The sequence below is a fragment of the Ranitomeya variabilis genome, chromosome 6 (genome assembly GCF_051348905.1).
Source record: "Ranitomeya variabilis isolate aRanVar5 chromosome 6, aRanVar5.hap1, whole genome shotgun sequence".
Lineage (NCBI taxonomy): Eukaryota > Metazoa > Chordata > Amphibia > Anura > Dendrobatidae > Ranitomeya > Ranitomeya variabilis.
The window spans coordinates 59,548,131-59,565,623 of NC_135237.1; the positions used below are offsets into that span (position 1 = coordinate 59,548,131).

General features: G+C 42.6%; 1 protein-coding gene across 3 annotated transcripts in view; it reads right to left on the reverse strand.

Moving 5' to 3' along the window:
- Positions 1-17,493, reverse strand: part of PFKP (phosphofructokinase, platelet) — a 92,742-nt gene that overhangs the window by 8,365 nt on the left and 66,884 nt on the right. For 2 of the 3 annotated variants that reach the window (XM_077268538.1, XM_077268539.1), the window contains 4 exons: positions 9,478-9,630; positions 6,149-6,313; positions 3,531-3,592; positions 330-441 (listed from right to left, as the gene is read on the reverse strand). In XM_077268538.1, the coding sequence (XP_077124653.1) occupies positions 330-441; positions 3,531-3,592; positions 6,149-6,313; positions 9,478-9,630 (492 nt within the window). The remainder of the gene's footprint in view (positions 1-329; positions 442-3,530; positions 3,593-6,148; positions 6,314-9,477; positions 9,631-17,493) is intronic. The other variant, XM_077268537.1, reaches the window with a different exon arrangement.

Below are 17,493 nucleotides of genomic sequence, written 5' to 3' on the forward strand. Positions count from 1 at the left end.
GTGATACATCACTGGAATCAGGTTCTCTGTCCCTACATCATGCTCGCCTCAGATGAGTTGGCAAAAACCTGGTGACAGATTCTCTTTGGCTGTTTTCATCAGTAATGTGTATTCGAAGATGTCCTTGATGCAGCACTTGCAGCAAAGACATGTGCAGAGTGGCAGCGCTGGAATGTGGGATCCTTCAGGCGAGTAGTGTATTTTGTTTTTTGTCGCACTCTTCTTGCCCTGAACCAGCTAATTTTTTTATATATTTTTTATATATTAGAAACCCCCATTGAACCCTTTCTATGTATTGAACACTCAGCATGCACCTGTCCATACATTACCTGTTGCATGTGGCCTAGAACATTTTTTCTGCAGTCAAACACTCCTTTTCCTTCCTCGGAGTAAAGCTGATAAATAAAATCTGTTGTGTAATTGTCATTGCAGTTTTCATTCCTTGATAGATAAATAAAATAGAAGGTTTTAGATATAAAAATTGTGCATGAGAGGAATACAAGCTGTGCGTATTTTTTATATGTACTTTCCTCCCTATCTACAGTCTGCCTTTTTGGCCCTCCCTGAGGACTAGATGCTATACTCACTCTCTACTCTCTGGACCTCAGTGTTCTGCTATCTCTTAGGCCTCTTTCACACGTCCTGATATTTCCGTACTGGAAAAAACAGTAACGGAGATACCTTAGTCTGCGTATACATGTGCGTAATACTTGTGGCATATGTGTGGCAACCATGTGCCACATCAGTACCACATGTACCGGAGCCCGGGAAGCACGGTACTGTTTGCGTTGTTCCATGGCGCTGGGTGCTGAAGGCCGCTCTCATCAGTGTTCCCTGCTGGCGCAGCGATCAGCAAAAAAAAAATGGCGTCTGTTCCCCTATATTTTTGATAGCTGTCATTTTTGCTTGGCTGGTTATGTGCTGCAACCCTCCGCTGTCAGCTTCAGCAAGGTTGGCTATCAAGAATAGAGGGGTCCCCTCCTTTTTTTTTTAATTTAAATAATGTAAAAAAAAAAAAAAAAAAAAAACTGTGTTAGGACCCCCCATTTCTGACAACCAGCGCTGCTGAAGCGGACAGCTGGGGGCTGGTACTCTCAGGCTGGTAAAACGCCATGGATATTAACCCCCCCATACCTAAAAATAGCAGCCCACAAATGCTCAGAAAAGGCACATCTATTAAATGCGCCAATAGCGGTGGCATTTTGGGTAATATTTGTGGGGTTGATGGCACCTTTGTAATGTCTGGTGACATCAAGCCCACGGATTAGTGATGGAGAGTCATCTACAGTGCCTTGCGAAAGTATTCAGCCCCCTGGAAATTTTCAACCTTTTCCCACATATCACGCTTCAAACATAAAGATACCAAATGTAAATTTTTGGTGAAGAATCAACAACAAGTGGATTCTTCACCAAAAATTTACATTTGGTATCTTTACGTTTGAAGCATGATATGTGGGAAAAGGTTGAAAAGTTCCAGGGGGCCGAATACTTTCGCAAGGCACTGTATAAGACACCTATCCATTCCTAATCCTATAGTTGTATGAAAAATAAAACCACAGCCAGAATAAAGTCCTTTATTGGAAATAAAAACAAAACACACTTTTCCATTGTTATTTTTAAATAATAAACACAGCTATACTCACGTAACGGCTATTCTACTGAAGCCCTCGTCTCCTGTAATAAAACAAAAATAAAAAACCATATCTCTCACCTTCTGTCTACGGTCACACTAGCAGTATTTGGTCAGTATTTTACCTCCGTATTTCTAAGCCAAAACCAGGAGTGGAACAATCAGAGGAAGAGTATAATAGAAACATATTTCTGCATTTATCACCCTCTCCTTGTTTTGGCTTACAAATACTGATGTAAAATACTGACCAAATACTGAGCGTGTGAATGTAGCCTTAGACTCATATTGGGCTGTCCTAATACGATGGGCGTCGCGGTCCGGTCCGGGGCATCCCATCTTCTTACGATGATGTCCTCTTCTTGTAGTCATGCTCCGGCGCAGGCGTACTTTATCTGTCCTGTTGAGGGCAGAGCAAAGTACTGCAGTACGCAGGCACCGGGAAAGGTCAGAGAGGCCCAGCACCTGCACACTGCAGTACTTTGCTCTGCCCTCAACAGGACAGATAAAGTACGCCGGAGCCGCAGCGTGAAGACAAGAAGAGGACGTCATCTGATGAAGATGGGAGGCACCGGACCGCGACACCCATCGGATTGGACCGCCCACCCAGGTGAGTATAATGTAACCTCTTTTTTTTCTCATCTTTTAGGATACATCGGGGGCTTATCTACTGCATTACAGAATGCTGTAGATAAGACCCTGATGCTGGTGGGCTTAGCTCACCTTCGATTTTGGGGGTGACAGGTTCCCTTTAATGAGGATTTTCAGGTTTTCATCAGACGTCTGTTATTTTGAACACTGCAGGCTATAATACTCTTTCTGTCAAGTTGACTGCATTCACTTAAAGTCTATAATGCCAATTTGAACCAAGTCTAAAGGCCCCGTCTCCCATAGCGAGATCGCTGCTGAGTCACAAGTTTTGTGACGCAACAGCGACCTCAGTAGCGATCTCGCTATGTTTGACACGTACCAGCGATCAGGCCCCTGCTGCGAGATCGCTGGTCGTGTCGGAATGGCCTGGACCTTTTTTTGGTCGTTGAGGCCCCGCTGACATCGCTGAATCGGTGTGTGTGACACCGATCCAGCGATGTCTTCACTGGTAACCAGGGTAAACATCGGGTTACTAAGCGCAGGGCCGTGCTTAGTAACCCGATGTTTACCCTGGTTACCAGCGTAAATGTAAAAAAAAACAAACAGTACATACTCACCATCTGATGTCCGTCAGGTCCCTTGCCGTCTGCTTCCTGCTCTGACTGAGTGCCGCCGTACAGTGAGAGCAGAGCGCAGCGGTGACGTCACCGCTGTGCTGTGCTCTCACTGTACGGCGGCACTCAGTCAGAGCAGGAAGCAGACGGCAAGGGACCTGACGGACATCAGATGGTGAGTATGTACTGTTTGTTTTTTTTGGTAACCAGGGTAAACATCGGGTTACTAAGCGCGGCCCTGCGCTTAGTAACCCGATGTTTACCCGGGTGCTGCAGGGGGACTTCGGCATCGTTGAAGACAGTTTCAACGATGCCGAAGTCGTTCCCCTGATCGTTGGTCGCTGGAGAGTGGTCTGTGTGACAGCTCCCCAGCGACCACACAGCGACAAAACAGCGACGCTGCAGCGATCAGCATCGTTGTCTGTATCGCTGCAGCGTCGCTGTGTGTGACGAGGCCTTAAGAAACACAGAAAAATACCCTCCAAAGGTAACACAAGGGTGTAGGTCACAGAGTGTCCTGTCATTGGTGGCTCAGTGGTTTGCACTTTTGCCTTGTATCTGAGGCCCTGGGTACAAATTTGACCAAAGGCAAGTGCTTCTGCGTGGAATTTGTATGTGCTGCCCACGTCGTCTTGTACAGCGCTGTGGAATATATTGGTGCTATATAGGTATATAAAATAATACTGTCATGTCTGTACCTCAGGACAAGGCCTCTCTGGATACTGGTCTTCATCTTCTCTGTTAAATGCTCCACGTTTGCCTATAGGAAATGAGATAATAATCATTATTATTTATAATTTTAACATATACATAAAATGGAAATAAATATGATTTTGGTTATTTCAAGTTGGTCTCACTTTCCATCTGTTGCTAATGTCACTAGTTCTGAATATAACAACGCTCATTTTCCATGAGCACAGACATATAGGGATGAAGAGTAGCAGTTGTGGTTTTCAAGGCCTTTCTGCCACAGATTTTGCATTGAGTGCCAGGAAATTCATGTTCCTCCTCTGCAAACTTGGCCCTTTTATGTTAATCTGAGGATCATTGACCCTGGTTTATTAGAGAGCATGTTCCAATGCCTCGGTTTAGATGTGCAGGGGGCATTTCATGTGTTTGAAAACATCTTAGAAGTATGAGAAGCATTTACAGATCTGCCCGGCTGTATTTATTAGTCCCATAGGACTCAGTGGAGAGAGAACCATCTACGCAGCCAACTCTCCACTCACTGCTGGATGGACACCAGCCAGAATGCAGCATTGGTGGACTTCCCATTTCTAGAGGAAAGTGGTGGTGGGGGGGCCTTCAGAAAATACAGAAATATACGGAATACCACTTCTCAAGCACCTTCCAAACCAGACCTAGAGCAATCCAAACTTGCACCCACTTTAGTGCGAACGCCCTGGACGCCTGCAGTCACTATTACATTAGGTGCCTCCTATATATCTTACTGTCACCAAATAGCTCCTGAGCTCCCCCTAGTGGTGGCTACAAGCGCTTATCATGTAACTCTGTGGGGCCCATATGTGAAAGTCTTTGTCAGAAAAGGTGTCATCAACCGCTTTGAACTGTTGCAACATTTTCACAAAGCAGAGTTGCTCAAAAATGTCGCCATTTTTTGCCATTTTCAAGTTATGTTTATGCAACCACACCAATATACAGCTCTGGCAAAAATTAAGACCACTGCAAAATGTTCAGTTTGTCTGATTTTTCTCTTTGTAGGTATATTTGTGAGTAAAATGTAAATTGTTCTTTTACTCTAAAAACTTCTGACAGCATGTCTCCAAATTTCCAAGCAATAAATTTTGGATTTATTTTCTGAACATGAGAAATGGTCAAAATAACAAAAAAAAAATGCACTGTTTTCAGACCTCAAATGGTGCAAAAAAAAAAACAAGTTCATAATCATTTAGAAACAACAATACTAATGTTTTAACTCAGTAAGAGTTAAGGAATCAATATTTTGTGGAATAACCATGATTTTTAATCACAGCTTTCATGCGTCTTGGCATGCTTTCCACCAGTCTTTCACTCTGCTTCTGGCACAATAATGTAAGCAGTTCTTCTTTGTGTGATGGCTTGTGATTATCCATCATCCTCTTGATTACATTCCAGAGGTTTTCAATGGGGTTCAGGTCTGGAGATTGGGCTGCCCATGACAGGGATTTGATGTGGTGGTTAATTTTTGCCAGAGCCGTATGTGGAGGTAAGAAAGAGTCAAAGCAGACATGGAGCGGCTACACAGACTTCTCAAATTCATGGAAAGTGGCTGCATTTCTTACTCCAGAAATGTTACTCCCATCTCCAACTGGAGTAACGTTTTTGGTGAGGAGCAAACTACTGATAAGATGCCCTGAATTCCTTAAAGGGATTGTTCACCTTTTGTGGACATTTTTTTTTTTCTTACCTTAATGCATGCAAATGGGGCTGAAACACATTTTTGCAATTGGGTTTCGTTAAAAATGTTGCAGCGTTTCTCTCCTATTGCCGCTGTATTACACTGTCTATTGCTGGCTGCAGAGTGAGTTTACGGGGTTGGCTACATTATCTTTATTTTATCAGATGGGTTGAGGACATGATTCTGTCATTCTGGAATGCTGTAGATAAGCCCCCGATGTATCCTGAAAGATGAGAAAAAGGTTAGATTATACTCACCTACGCGGGCGGTCCGGTCTGATGGGCGTCGCGGTCCGGGGCCTCCTATCTTCTTACGATGACGTCCTCTTCTTGTCTTCACGCTCCGGCGCAGGCGTACTTTGTCTGCCCTGTTGAGGCAATACGCAGGCGCTGGGAAAGGTCAGAGAGGCCCGGCACCTGCGCACTGCAGTAATTTGCTCTGCCCTCAACAGGACAGACAAAGTACGCCTGCGCCGGAGCGGCACCGTGAAGACAAGAAGAGGACATGATCGTAAGAAGATGGGAGGCCCCGGACCATTGATTCGGACTGCCCGCCCAGGTGAGTATAATCTAACCTCTTTTTCTCCTCTTTCAGGATACATCGGGGGCTTATCTACATCATTACAGAATGCTGCAGATAAGCCCCTAATGCCGGTGGGCTTAGCTCACCTTCGATTTTGGGGGTGACAGGTTCCCTTTAAGTGGTTTCTTGAGCATCTTTTTCCTGCATGCCCCACCACATTAAAACTGGTGTACAAAATGCCTGTCTTAATAAATCGAGGCCTAGGGAATGTCGAGCTCTGCATGAGAAAAAAATGGCGCTCTGTGCCTCATAAGGATATATTATGAAATGAATGAGCCCGGCCTGTTGAACCAACACGATACTACTGCCTTCACCTACAATTTTAATTGTAATTACCTGAAGTTCACGAATGTCAAATTGCTCCTCAAAGATGTAGGCTGCATCCGCACCGGCAGCGAGACCCCCCATGTTGGCCAGGTAGCCGCAGTATCCTCCCATTGTTTCAATGATGAAGACGCGCCTTTTGGTTCCGCTGGCGGATTGTTTGATGCGATCACAGGTCTAATCAAATTGCATGGAGCAAAAGTACATCATAATTTCACATGTAAAACCCAATAACGTGAGATTTGCTCGAATCTCTGAGATATTATTATATTTTCATTTTTGGCAATTAATTAGGTCTCATTCATCACATCAGCACCTATTTAGGGCTTCACATTCTGATATGCGATTTCTTAAAAAAAATCTAAACTATCTACAGATCCCATTCATTTCTATGGGAATAAAACATGCCAAAACAAGCTTGCTTCAGCGTTCGCTTCCATCAAGTTCTCATTCCTTACACGGGCACTTATAGCATAAGCAACTTCCAACAGAATATGGCAATTATTTTTTTTTCCAAAGCTCTTTATCTCACACCATTCATCTCGGGATATCTTTAGCCAAAAATCCATTTCAAGGAGTATTCCAGTAATAAGAAGTTATCACCCGCTCACTGAACTGGGTCATCCCCTGCAGTGCCACAGAGAGCATGTGTACTGCTGCCCATTCACACCAGAGCAGAAGTTCTTGTTCTGGCGATCAAGTGATAAAGTCTCAGACATCCGCAGATCGATCCTGTGCATAAGTGATAACTTCTTATCGGTTAACCCCTTTAAGGAAGGACACATCTGTAGTATTTTGCATATACTAATGATCTGGTTCTGGATACCCAGAGATCATGTGGTGAGTAGTAAGCACTGCAAATACAGCATGAACCTGCGTGAAATCCAATGGAAACATCACTCGAGTATCTGATGAAACGACATGCAATTTCATCTAAGTACAGAACCATGAATGGAGTCTAAATGCTTCAGTGACACATAGTGAACATCTGCGATATAATGCGGAGCAGGAAGACACAAATGGTCTGAGTCATTGTTATACCATCCTGCACTTATCGCTTTCCTGCAATACTCTCGTTTCGCACTCTTTCATCATCTTATCTTACACGAGTACACAGTGGCTTGCAGACCAGAAATGATAGCACTTATACGGCTGTCTTCTTCATATTGTGAATTCTGAAGTTGTACAGGATGGAAGGCCACGCTGTAATGGATGATAATTAGCAAGTTACAGTGATGTCACTGATGATAATTAGCAAGCGACAGTGATGTCACTGCTGAAAATTAATAAGTCAAAGTGATGTCACTGCTCATAATTTTCAAGTCACAGTGACATCACTAGTGATAATAATTAGCAAGCAACAATGATGTCACTGCCGATAATTAGCAATACAGTGATGTCACTGCCGATAGTTAGCAAGTGCCAGTGATGTCACTGCTGATAAATCACAGTGATGACACTGCGGATAAATAGTGAGTCAAAAGGATGTCACTGCTCATAATTTACATATCACAGTGAAATCACTGCTGATAATTAGCAAGTCACTATGATTTAAGTGCTAGTAATTATTATAATATCACTGTTAATTAGCAAATACACATGATGCCATTGCTAAGTCACAGTGATGTCACTGCTGATAATTAGCAAGTCACAATGATTTATTTGTGATGCTCCAGAGCAGCGATGCTTGCAGTATTTCCATATAATTGTAAATGTAATAATAATATACTGGAAAGAAAATGTATTATATGGCTGTTTAATAAGGGACCAATACCAACTTTTGAGACTTTGGTTGTGATTATTTGCACCAATTATCAAAAGTGGCTCAAGGCTAAAGAGTTAATCAGCCAAGTGCCATCACATCACTACTGTACTATGATGTACTGTTACACTATTCAATTGCGACCCCAATGATTGCTAAAACAAGAGTCATGGTGCTGTGCGGACCCCCATGGCATCTTCTGCATTTTTCCATGTACAGTGAGTGCCACAACCAGTGTGCAACTCAGCCCCACTCACTTGACCCTTGGTTTTTCGCTGCACAGTGCCGTTTTTCTATAGGTCCTTTGCAGAGAATATAGAGACCTTTTCGTTTGGCAATTTTTCATGTCACAATTTGTATTAAAAAAAAAAAATTGAAATCTTGCCACTAGGGCTATTTTAGACTTACTCATCCTGTTCTTAATGAAGACCCTTCAGAAGCCTCATTATCATCACAGTCTTGATTACACTACACAGTAGCTCAGGATCCAACATTCACAATAGTCACAGCTTACCCTGCTCTCCCTCACTTCACAATGACCACTGCAGATGCTTATTAGATGCTTCACTACAAAAGATAGGGTGTCAGTCTATTGTTGCTATAGGAATTGAGTCTAGCTTAACCAAAAGTGGCCAGTGTGACAAGTACAAGATTTTTATTTTTTTATACTAATTGTGAAATAAAACATGAAAAAAGTTATCAAAAAGTTTTAAAAAAAAAATACCTTTGACACAAAAACTTAATTTGAAGAGTAGCTATAATATCTCCAAACTATATTACTCTAGAGACACAGGTTACAATGCTGCTGACATACTGAAAATGCAGCTAATGGGAGAAAATGAACTTTATTCCTCCTCATAGCCGCCAGCTTTCAGTTAAAGAAGCGTGCATGGAACAGTTACAGTCACTGCTCACAGCATTATGAGCACAGGCTATAAGCGTGCCCCAGTAGTTTGACAGCTCAATCTGCAAAGATGTGCCACAGAACGAGCTGTCAATCAAAGTGCTGCTCACTGTTTACTAAGCAGCGATTGTAGCCAATCTGGGCACACCTCTATGACTGAAAGCACTGAAGGCCGGCAGTTCCAAACAGAAATAAAGTTAATTTTCTCCCGGTAGCCACACTTTCAGTAGAGTGCCCGGATGGTATTGTATGGGGATGATTAACATGCTGATTAACTCAATAACTGCATGTTAATAGAGTTTTGGGACATAACAGGTTCCTTTTAAACAGTAGGTCATTTTTCTGGCAAGAGTATTCCATAAACATCAGTCGAGTTGATCTGTCAAACTGACGAGACAGTCGCTGTGTGCTGCAATCTCCTCCCCTGCTGACTGGTTAATTTGTGACCAAGCTTGGTACTGAGCAGCAGCCAATCACACAAGCAATTACAACATTTCTCCAATATTTAGGGAATACGAAAAAAAAAAAAATATTAGAGTGACTGTTTTACACAATGCTATAAAAACATCTCACTTAGTGAACCTGCAGAAAAATATAATTTTTCAGAAACAGAAATTAGTTCAGCAAGACACCATCTTAAAGCGATCGACACTCTGAAAAAGCAAGATATCTTACCTCCATAATGGCATTGAGTGCAGTGTCAGCGCCAAGACTTAAGTCAGTGCCAGGGACATTGTTGCTAATGGTGGCAGGCACTATGCACATAGGGATGCAAAACTCTCCATAAGTGCCCCGAGCCTCCGCTAACTGCTGCATACTCTCAAAAGCCTGCGGTGGCAGATATGTGTTTAGTGGGTGGTTAATGTACGTCGTGCGTTAGTGGCTCCTTCTGTGTGGTGGGAGGTTTGGCTTGGTTCCCCTTTTCGCTATCATCAGGACTGTAGATGATGCTTTAGAACTTGACTCTATTATTGTTAATGATTTGATAAAGTTTGGTATTACGGCAGTGTCCAAATGATGGAAAAAGTAAGAAAATAAATAAATACAGAAAAAATAAGTGCACTGGGGTTGCATTGGCGCAATTAAGTTCCGAAATAAATTTGGAAGACTCCCCCATGCAGAGCAGAAAAAAAAAAGTTAAAGCCTGAGAAGATCAATGTTTTAAACATAGAGATCAGCAGAAGTGGAGAAGCGATGTTAGTTTTTAGACAGTAGGGATATTAAAATTGATTAATTATGGGCAGCAACAGAGGGCAAGAGTAAAGGGTTAACATGGTCTGTTTCTAAAGACTGAAGAGAAGGTCTATGCATCATCCACAACTCATACCGCTGGAATGATTGCATCTTGGCACGGTGACACTTGGCACTTCGCTTTCTCTCTACTGTGTGTCCATTATTATTATGCAATGCCGGCACGATATGAGCACACAATATTGCCCAATATAATGTCAGTTTTTGATAGAATTCTGGCTCAAAGCTTTATGAACTGTAGCCAAATTATTGAGACTTTTGCCATATTCATGCCAGTCCGGCTCAGCAGGGAGGATGCGTGGCCAATAAATTATGGCAGTAATGTACGGTATTACAGTTGCTGATTGTTGGAGGGTCCCAACAGTCGCAGCCCCAGTTATCCCCTATCCTATTGATGGGGTATAACTTATTAAAGTGGTAATAACCCTAACTGATGGGGTCCAAACTGTTGGCCCCCTAATGTTCCTGATAGAATGAAAAGACTGCACCGATGACTGGAGTATATTTTTTAAACTGACTCGGGGTAGATGAGAAACGCAACAAATTCATTAATAGGCGCACTCCTCTTGATGGATTTGGCACATCTAACTCCAGTGTAACCTTCAAAGTGCAAAACGCTAGCTTTGGTGAATCAGGGGAGGCTTTTAAGTGCCCACTCTTGTACCCAATTACTCAAAGATGCTTGTGTTATATGCTACTCTCTTCTGCGGGTTTGATGATCTAGTTAGATTAACGGGATTTTTCTCATCTTAGCGAGTGATGGCATTTTGCTAGCAACCTGTCAACATATCTTTACACATAGAATTGGAGGTATTGCTGTATAGTCACGTGTCTGCCTATAAAGTTATACCTTTCTCGCAGAGATTCCATGTGCCAGTCATGAAAAACCTATTGTAGACGCCATGTGCAAATCAGGCTTGTAAGTGCACTGGAGTTGTGTCAGTACAATTTGGCGGCTTCTTTTGAGTGCACTCCGATGTCCCCAATGCGCTTTTAGTCTGTTTATATATGGATTCTATACATCAGATCTTTCTAAACACATATACTTACTGAGGGACAATCTCCTGTACAGCCATAGCACGACCTCCAAGTGTAAAAACGTGCAGACACCTCTTTGATGATCGCCGGAGGTCCACACTCTCCACTGTTTCCGAGAAGGAAGAGGCTGCATGGCTGTGTCCCCTTCGCACTTTTTACCTGTGGTTGGGATCCCGGGGAATGTGGCATCCCAAAGGCAACCGCAACCCAAAATCATTAAGTGAGGTATATACCAACTTAGTGATCCCACAAACAGATGTAATGTGTTGGGGAACAGAGGAGAAATGAAGCCCAGTACCAAGGAGAATATATTGCCGGTGGAGAGGATGCAAACCGACATGCAGGACCCGGTCCACTGGACATGTCAGTAATCTGCTGGCCAGGAGCCTTGATGGCATCCATGACTCTGGTTTTGATTAGCTGGGCTGGCGCTACGTCATTAACGTGGCGTGACGCGGATGTGACGTCGCATCAGATCGGCAAATCAAAAGAGCCGCTGCGGATGTCGTCAGACACTTTCAGGGTTCAGATCCATCGACCATTGATTAACGACGTGGATCGGGCCTTGCATATCGATTTGCACCAGCCCTAATTGCAGCTTATGTGTTGTCCTATTAAGTTGAGAATGTTTTATTAGGGAACTTGTAAATGTTTTTTCTTTTTTGATAAATGGCTCCGTTATTGTCCAGCGCCTGTCACATTAACCGTTTCTCCCCTCTTTACTTTTCTAATCATCTCATTTTAACTCTTTACTCATCCTCGAAGTGAAAGATCGATTGTTTTAATTTTATCTTGATCGTTTTAATATTTCTCATTAAAAATAATAAAAAAAAATTTTTTAATAAAAATTAGTGATTTTATTTATGTAGTAAGAATTTTAGTAGCATGAAAAGCGCATTATGGAGCATTTTTTTCATTATTTGTATCGTCCATAAGCCATATATTTATGCATAAATGCCGTTCGCATCCATATATAAATATGTTAGGGGTAAAGTAGCGAAAGTAAGAGCACAGGCGGCGTTAGAAAGTGTTTGTATGGGCTGGTATGGATTGTCACTGCGTTTGTGACTGCACATCAAAAACTCAGGGCTAAGAGCATCTTATCTGACATCACGATGGCTCCAAAGATGCTTCTTCATGGATAGAACTGCATTGTCAGACAATGTATGCAGGTGGATTTTTTTATGTGTGTATACCGCAGGGTCGGAAGAGAGTCAGCTTAGATCTGCAGTCACTAGAGGAGCACGAGTACCAGACATTGCCCTGTGCGCTAACGCTAGGAAATATTACACCAGGGCCACATTTATCAAACTAAATGTAAAACTGTCTTTGTTGCTCATAGCAACCAATCAAATTGCAGCTTTTGTTTTGTATTCTGCTTTTGAAAAATGAAAGCTGCTCTGTGATTGGTTGCTGTGGGCAACAAAGGTTGTGGGCCTCAGTTATCAAAAGATTTGAAAAGAAAAACGGTCTTTGTTGTCCGTAGCAACCAATCACAGAGCAGTTTTCGTTTTTCAAACGCAGAATACAAAATTAAAGCTGCGCTGTGATTGGCTGCTATGGACAACAAAGACAGGTTTTCTTTTCGATTCTTTGATAACAGAGGCCCACCATCTTAGCTGCCCATAACAACTAATCGCGGTGCAGCTTTCATTTTTAAATTGCTCTTGTAAAATGAAAACGACACTGTGATTGGTTACTACGGGGCAAGAAAAACTATTTTTCATCTAGTTATTTCGTTTTACTAAACCTACCCCTTAATGCTTCTGTATTTTTGCAGCCTTTAAGGGAATCTGTCAGGAGCCTTATGGCCACAAACTAATTATATTGCTGAGTGAGCTTCTAAAAGACAAGTTCATATTTCTTAATGGCTGCAAATAGATATTGTATCGCTGAGCAAATCAATCTTTGTGTAAATGAGGCTGCGATTGCACAGAGGGTGGCCGATCCCTGGATTATTCCCCGCTTTATGTGGCTGACGGACCTCGGATCAGTGCTGCAAGTCTACGGCAGACATTAATCCAACCCGTAAGATGATTGTAAGCGAGGAGTAATGTGGGGGATTGATGCGCTAGCAGGGAATTGGCCCGCCCTCGCTGCACCTTTAGCCTCATTTGCATAACATTTCATAGTTGATCGTCTCAGCGATGGAATATCCATTTGTGGCCAGAAAGGTGTCTGTGAACTGGTCTTTCCCTATCCTACCCAGCCATGTGATTAGTTTGTGGCCCGAAGGCTCCTGACAGATTCTATGAAAGGTTGAAAGAATAAAGCACTGTGGGGCGGATGTATTAAAACGAAGCCAGGAAGCTACAGTCATGGCCAAAAGTATTGACACCCCTGCAATTCTGTCAGATAATACTCAGTTTCTTCCTGAAAATGATTGCAAACACAAATTCTTTGTTATTATTATCTTCATTTAATTTGTCTTAAATGAAAAAACACAAAAGAGAATGAAGCAAAAAGCAAAACATTGATCATTTCACACAAAACTCCAAAAATGGGCCAGACAAAAGTATTGGCACCCTCAGCCTAATACTTGGTTGCACAACCTTTAGCCAAAATAACTGCGACCAACCGCTTCCGGTAACCATCAATGAGTTTCTTACAATGCTCTGCTGGAATTTTAGACCATTCTTCTTTGGCAAACTGCTCCAGGTCCTGATATTTGAAGGGTGCCTTCTCCAAACTGCCATTTTTAGATCTCTCCACAGGTGTTCTATGGGATTCAGGTCTGGACTCATTGCTGGCCACCTTAGAAGTCTCCAGTGCTTTCTCTCAAACCATTTTCTAGTGCTTTTTGAAGTGTGTTTTTGGTTATTGTCCTGCTGGAAGACTCATGACCTCTGAGGGAGACCCAGCTTTCTCACACTGGGCCCTACATTATGCTGCAAAATTTGTTGGTAGTCTTCAGACTTCATAATGCCATGCACACGGTCAAGCAGTCCAGTGCCAGAGGCAGCAAAGCAACCCCAAAACATCAGGGAACCTCCGCCATGTTTGACTGTAGGGACCGTGTTCTTTTCTTTGAATGCCTCTTTTTTTCTCCTGTAAACTGTATGTTGATGCCTTTGCCCAAAAAGCTCTACTTTTGTCTCATCTGACCAGAGAACATTCTTCCAAAAAGTTTTTAGTCTTTTTCAGGTAAGTTTTGGCAAACTCCAGCCTGGCCTTTTTATGTCTTGGGGTAAGAAGTGGGGTCTTCCTGGGTCTCCTACCATACAGTCCCTTTTCATTAAGATGCCGACGGATAGTACGGGTTGACACTGTTGTACCCTCGGACTGCAGGGCAGCTTGAACTTGTTTGGATGTTAGTCGAGGTTCTTTATCCAACATCTGCACAATCTTGCGTTGAAATCTCTTGTCAATTTTTCTTTTCCGTCCACATCTAGGGAGGTTAGCCACAGTGCCATGGGCTTTAAACTTCTTCATGACACTGCGCACGGTAGACACAGGAACATTCAGGTCTTTGGAGATGGACTTGTAGCCTTGAGATTGCTCATGCTTCCTCACAATTTGGTTTCTCAAGTCCTCAGACAGTTCTTTGGTCTTCTTTCTTTTCTCAATGTGGTACACACAAGGACACAGGACAGAGGTTGAGTCAACTTTAATCCATGTCAACTGGCTGCAAGTGTGATTTAGCTATTGCCAACACCTGTTAGGTGCCACAGGTAAGTTACAGGTGCTGTTAATTACACAAATTAGAGAAGCATCACATGATTTTTCGAACAGTGCCAATACGTTTGTCCACCCCTTTTTTATGTTTAGTGTGGAATTATATCCTATTTGGCTTTAGGACAATTATTTCTGTAATTTTTCATTTAAGACAAATTAAATGAAGATAATAATAACAAAGAATTTGTGTTTGCAATCATTTTCAGGAAAAAACTGAGAATTATCTGACAGAGTTGCAGGGGTGTGAATACTTTTGGCCATGACTGTATGTGGGAACCTGTCTCTAGTCTACAGCTCCTGACAGGTTCCCTTTAAAGGCTTTTTGTAAATATATGCTGGAAAAAAAACAGCAATTCAGGTCCAGGACCAAAAAGAGGTCTCAATAACAGGCTGGACTAGGACTATAGGGATTTGTGCAGAGGATCGGACCCCGATGCTCATCACTCATGGTAACCTTGTCGGCACAGCTGCCTTACTGACGTAGCTGGGAACCGGTAATGGAGGATCCTGGAGAGGTCGCAGCTGGAACGTCTGCACTGATCCTGTGATTATGAGCAGCTCACTCACTACAGTCACAGCATTATATCCATTTCCTTTGTAAGGCAAAAGGTTTTACAGGATAACGTTATCAGAATGCCGTTATCAGAATGCCATCAGGCAGCATTCACTGACTCTACTGATCGCAAGCTGCAGCAACTAGACACTACGTAGGAGCCGGCCGTCTAGATGTCTACTAAGCCGACGCTACAAGCCACGTGCAGCCATGATGTGACAATGAGCAGCGAGGAACAGAGTGGGTTAAATAAAGTGTAAGCGGCAGCATGCAGCATGCAATACTTACCTGCATGTGTCGGAACCTGTGGATTTATTTATCAGAGTTTGCAAAGAACAACATTTCCAAATTGAGATATTATTTTCGGAAATCAGCCATAAAGATTTTTGAAAACGGGCCGATCACTTATACACAATGGAGGCCGCCATATTATAGGAGGAGTTCTTGGAGTCTTCACTGCACAGCCTCATTCAGACGACGTACATGGGTCCGAGTACGGACTGCAATACACGCACTGGCCCCGAGTCTCCTGACCCAGACTTCACAGCATTATATATATCTATGAGGCTGTCAGGTTCGGGTTTAGGAGACCCGCAGGAAGACCGTACGTCGTGGTCCGCACTGGGACCATGTTTCAAAGATATCTGAATTAAGCTTAATAGTCCCATGTCCAAGATCCTATTCCAATATGGAGTAGGTGTAACAATAATAATATTAGCAAATACCTATAATTAGAAATGTAGTATAGTTCTCCTGATTCACTGTGTCGTTTACCCCATGTGCAGGGGCATTGCAGTAGCTTAGGTAACCATGGTTATGACCACCAATATATATATTAAGATTTAGTTGTTAATGGTTGTAACCACGGATACCTACGCTACTGCGATGCCCTCCACGAGGGGTAAGCGACATAGCGAATCAGAAGAACTATGCTACATTTCTAAATGGAGATATTTGCAAATATTATTATTATTACAAGAGAATAAACAGAAACAGGAGCAGCACAGCTCAACTTGACATAAAAGCACAGCAATATGGAATGTGTCAGAAGATACCAAAATATATGGCAAGAGACTGGAGGTGCTAGCGTGGAAACAAGCAATCCATCGTAGAAACAATAGTAGTAGAACGCCAAAGCACTCACCAGTCTCGCAGTTTAGAAATGCTTTATTGCTTCATACATAAATCATCTTCACGGCACACAGGGAGGACGGATAAAGTGCAGGAGTGCTACGGACAAGACTTGTCCGTAGCACTCCTGCACTTTATCCGTCCTCCCTGTGTGCCGTGAAGATGATTTATGTATGAAGCAATAAAGCATTTCTAAACTGCGAGACTGGTGAGTGCTTTGGCGTTCTACTACTATTGTTTCTATTATTATTATTACACCTACTATATGTTGGGATAGGATCTTGGAGATTGGAATACCCCTTTAAAGAGTAACCGTCGTTTGATATTTCTCATTAGAGAAATCCACTTCTTTCTCCTTCTGAACTGATCATTCATTGTTATGGCTTCTGCAGATGGATCGCACTTGCACCAACGTTATTCTAAGGGGCCGTGGAAATGTTGGATCTTTTCCTCAGACCAAGTCTGTCCAAGTAGAAAAATCACACGTGCGATCTGCATCCGATATTCGAATGTCACTTGGCCATGCAAATCAATGGGTCCGTCCAAAAAGTCAGACTGCACTTGGACAACATCTGATTTTCACGGACTGAATGGAGAAGATGGAGAATTTTTTTTTTCCATCTTCTCCTCATTCGAGAAAATTGGATCACGCTTTGATCACACTCTGATCCTAGTGTTATTAGCATAACTGTCCCAATTCTCTCAGATGAGAGAAAATACGGTGGTGTGACCTCAGCCTTAAAACTCTCAAAACTCGGTTACAATGTGTCTTCAGTCAATACAGACTTTCCCATTACTGAGACAGGAGATGACAGTTGGTGCTCATAATGTTCTATGGAGAGCTGTAATGGACATTTCAGGAGAACTTGCAGCAGAATGTCTGTGTCGGCCTCCAGCTCTTCGCTTCTCCATAGAATTTTAAAAGCACCAACTATCATCTCTTATCTCAGTAATGGGAAAATATGTAATCTCTGAAGACAGATTTTACCCCTGAATTGAGAGTGAATGATCAGTCCAGGAGGAGAAAGAAGCAGACTTGTTTG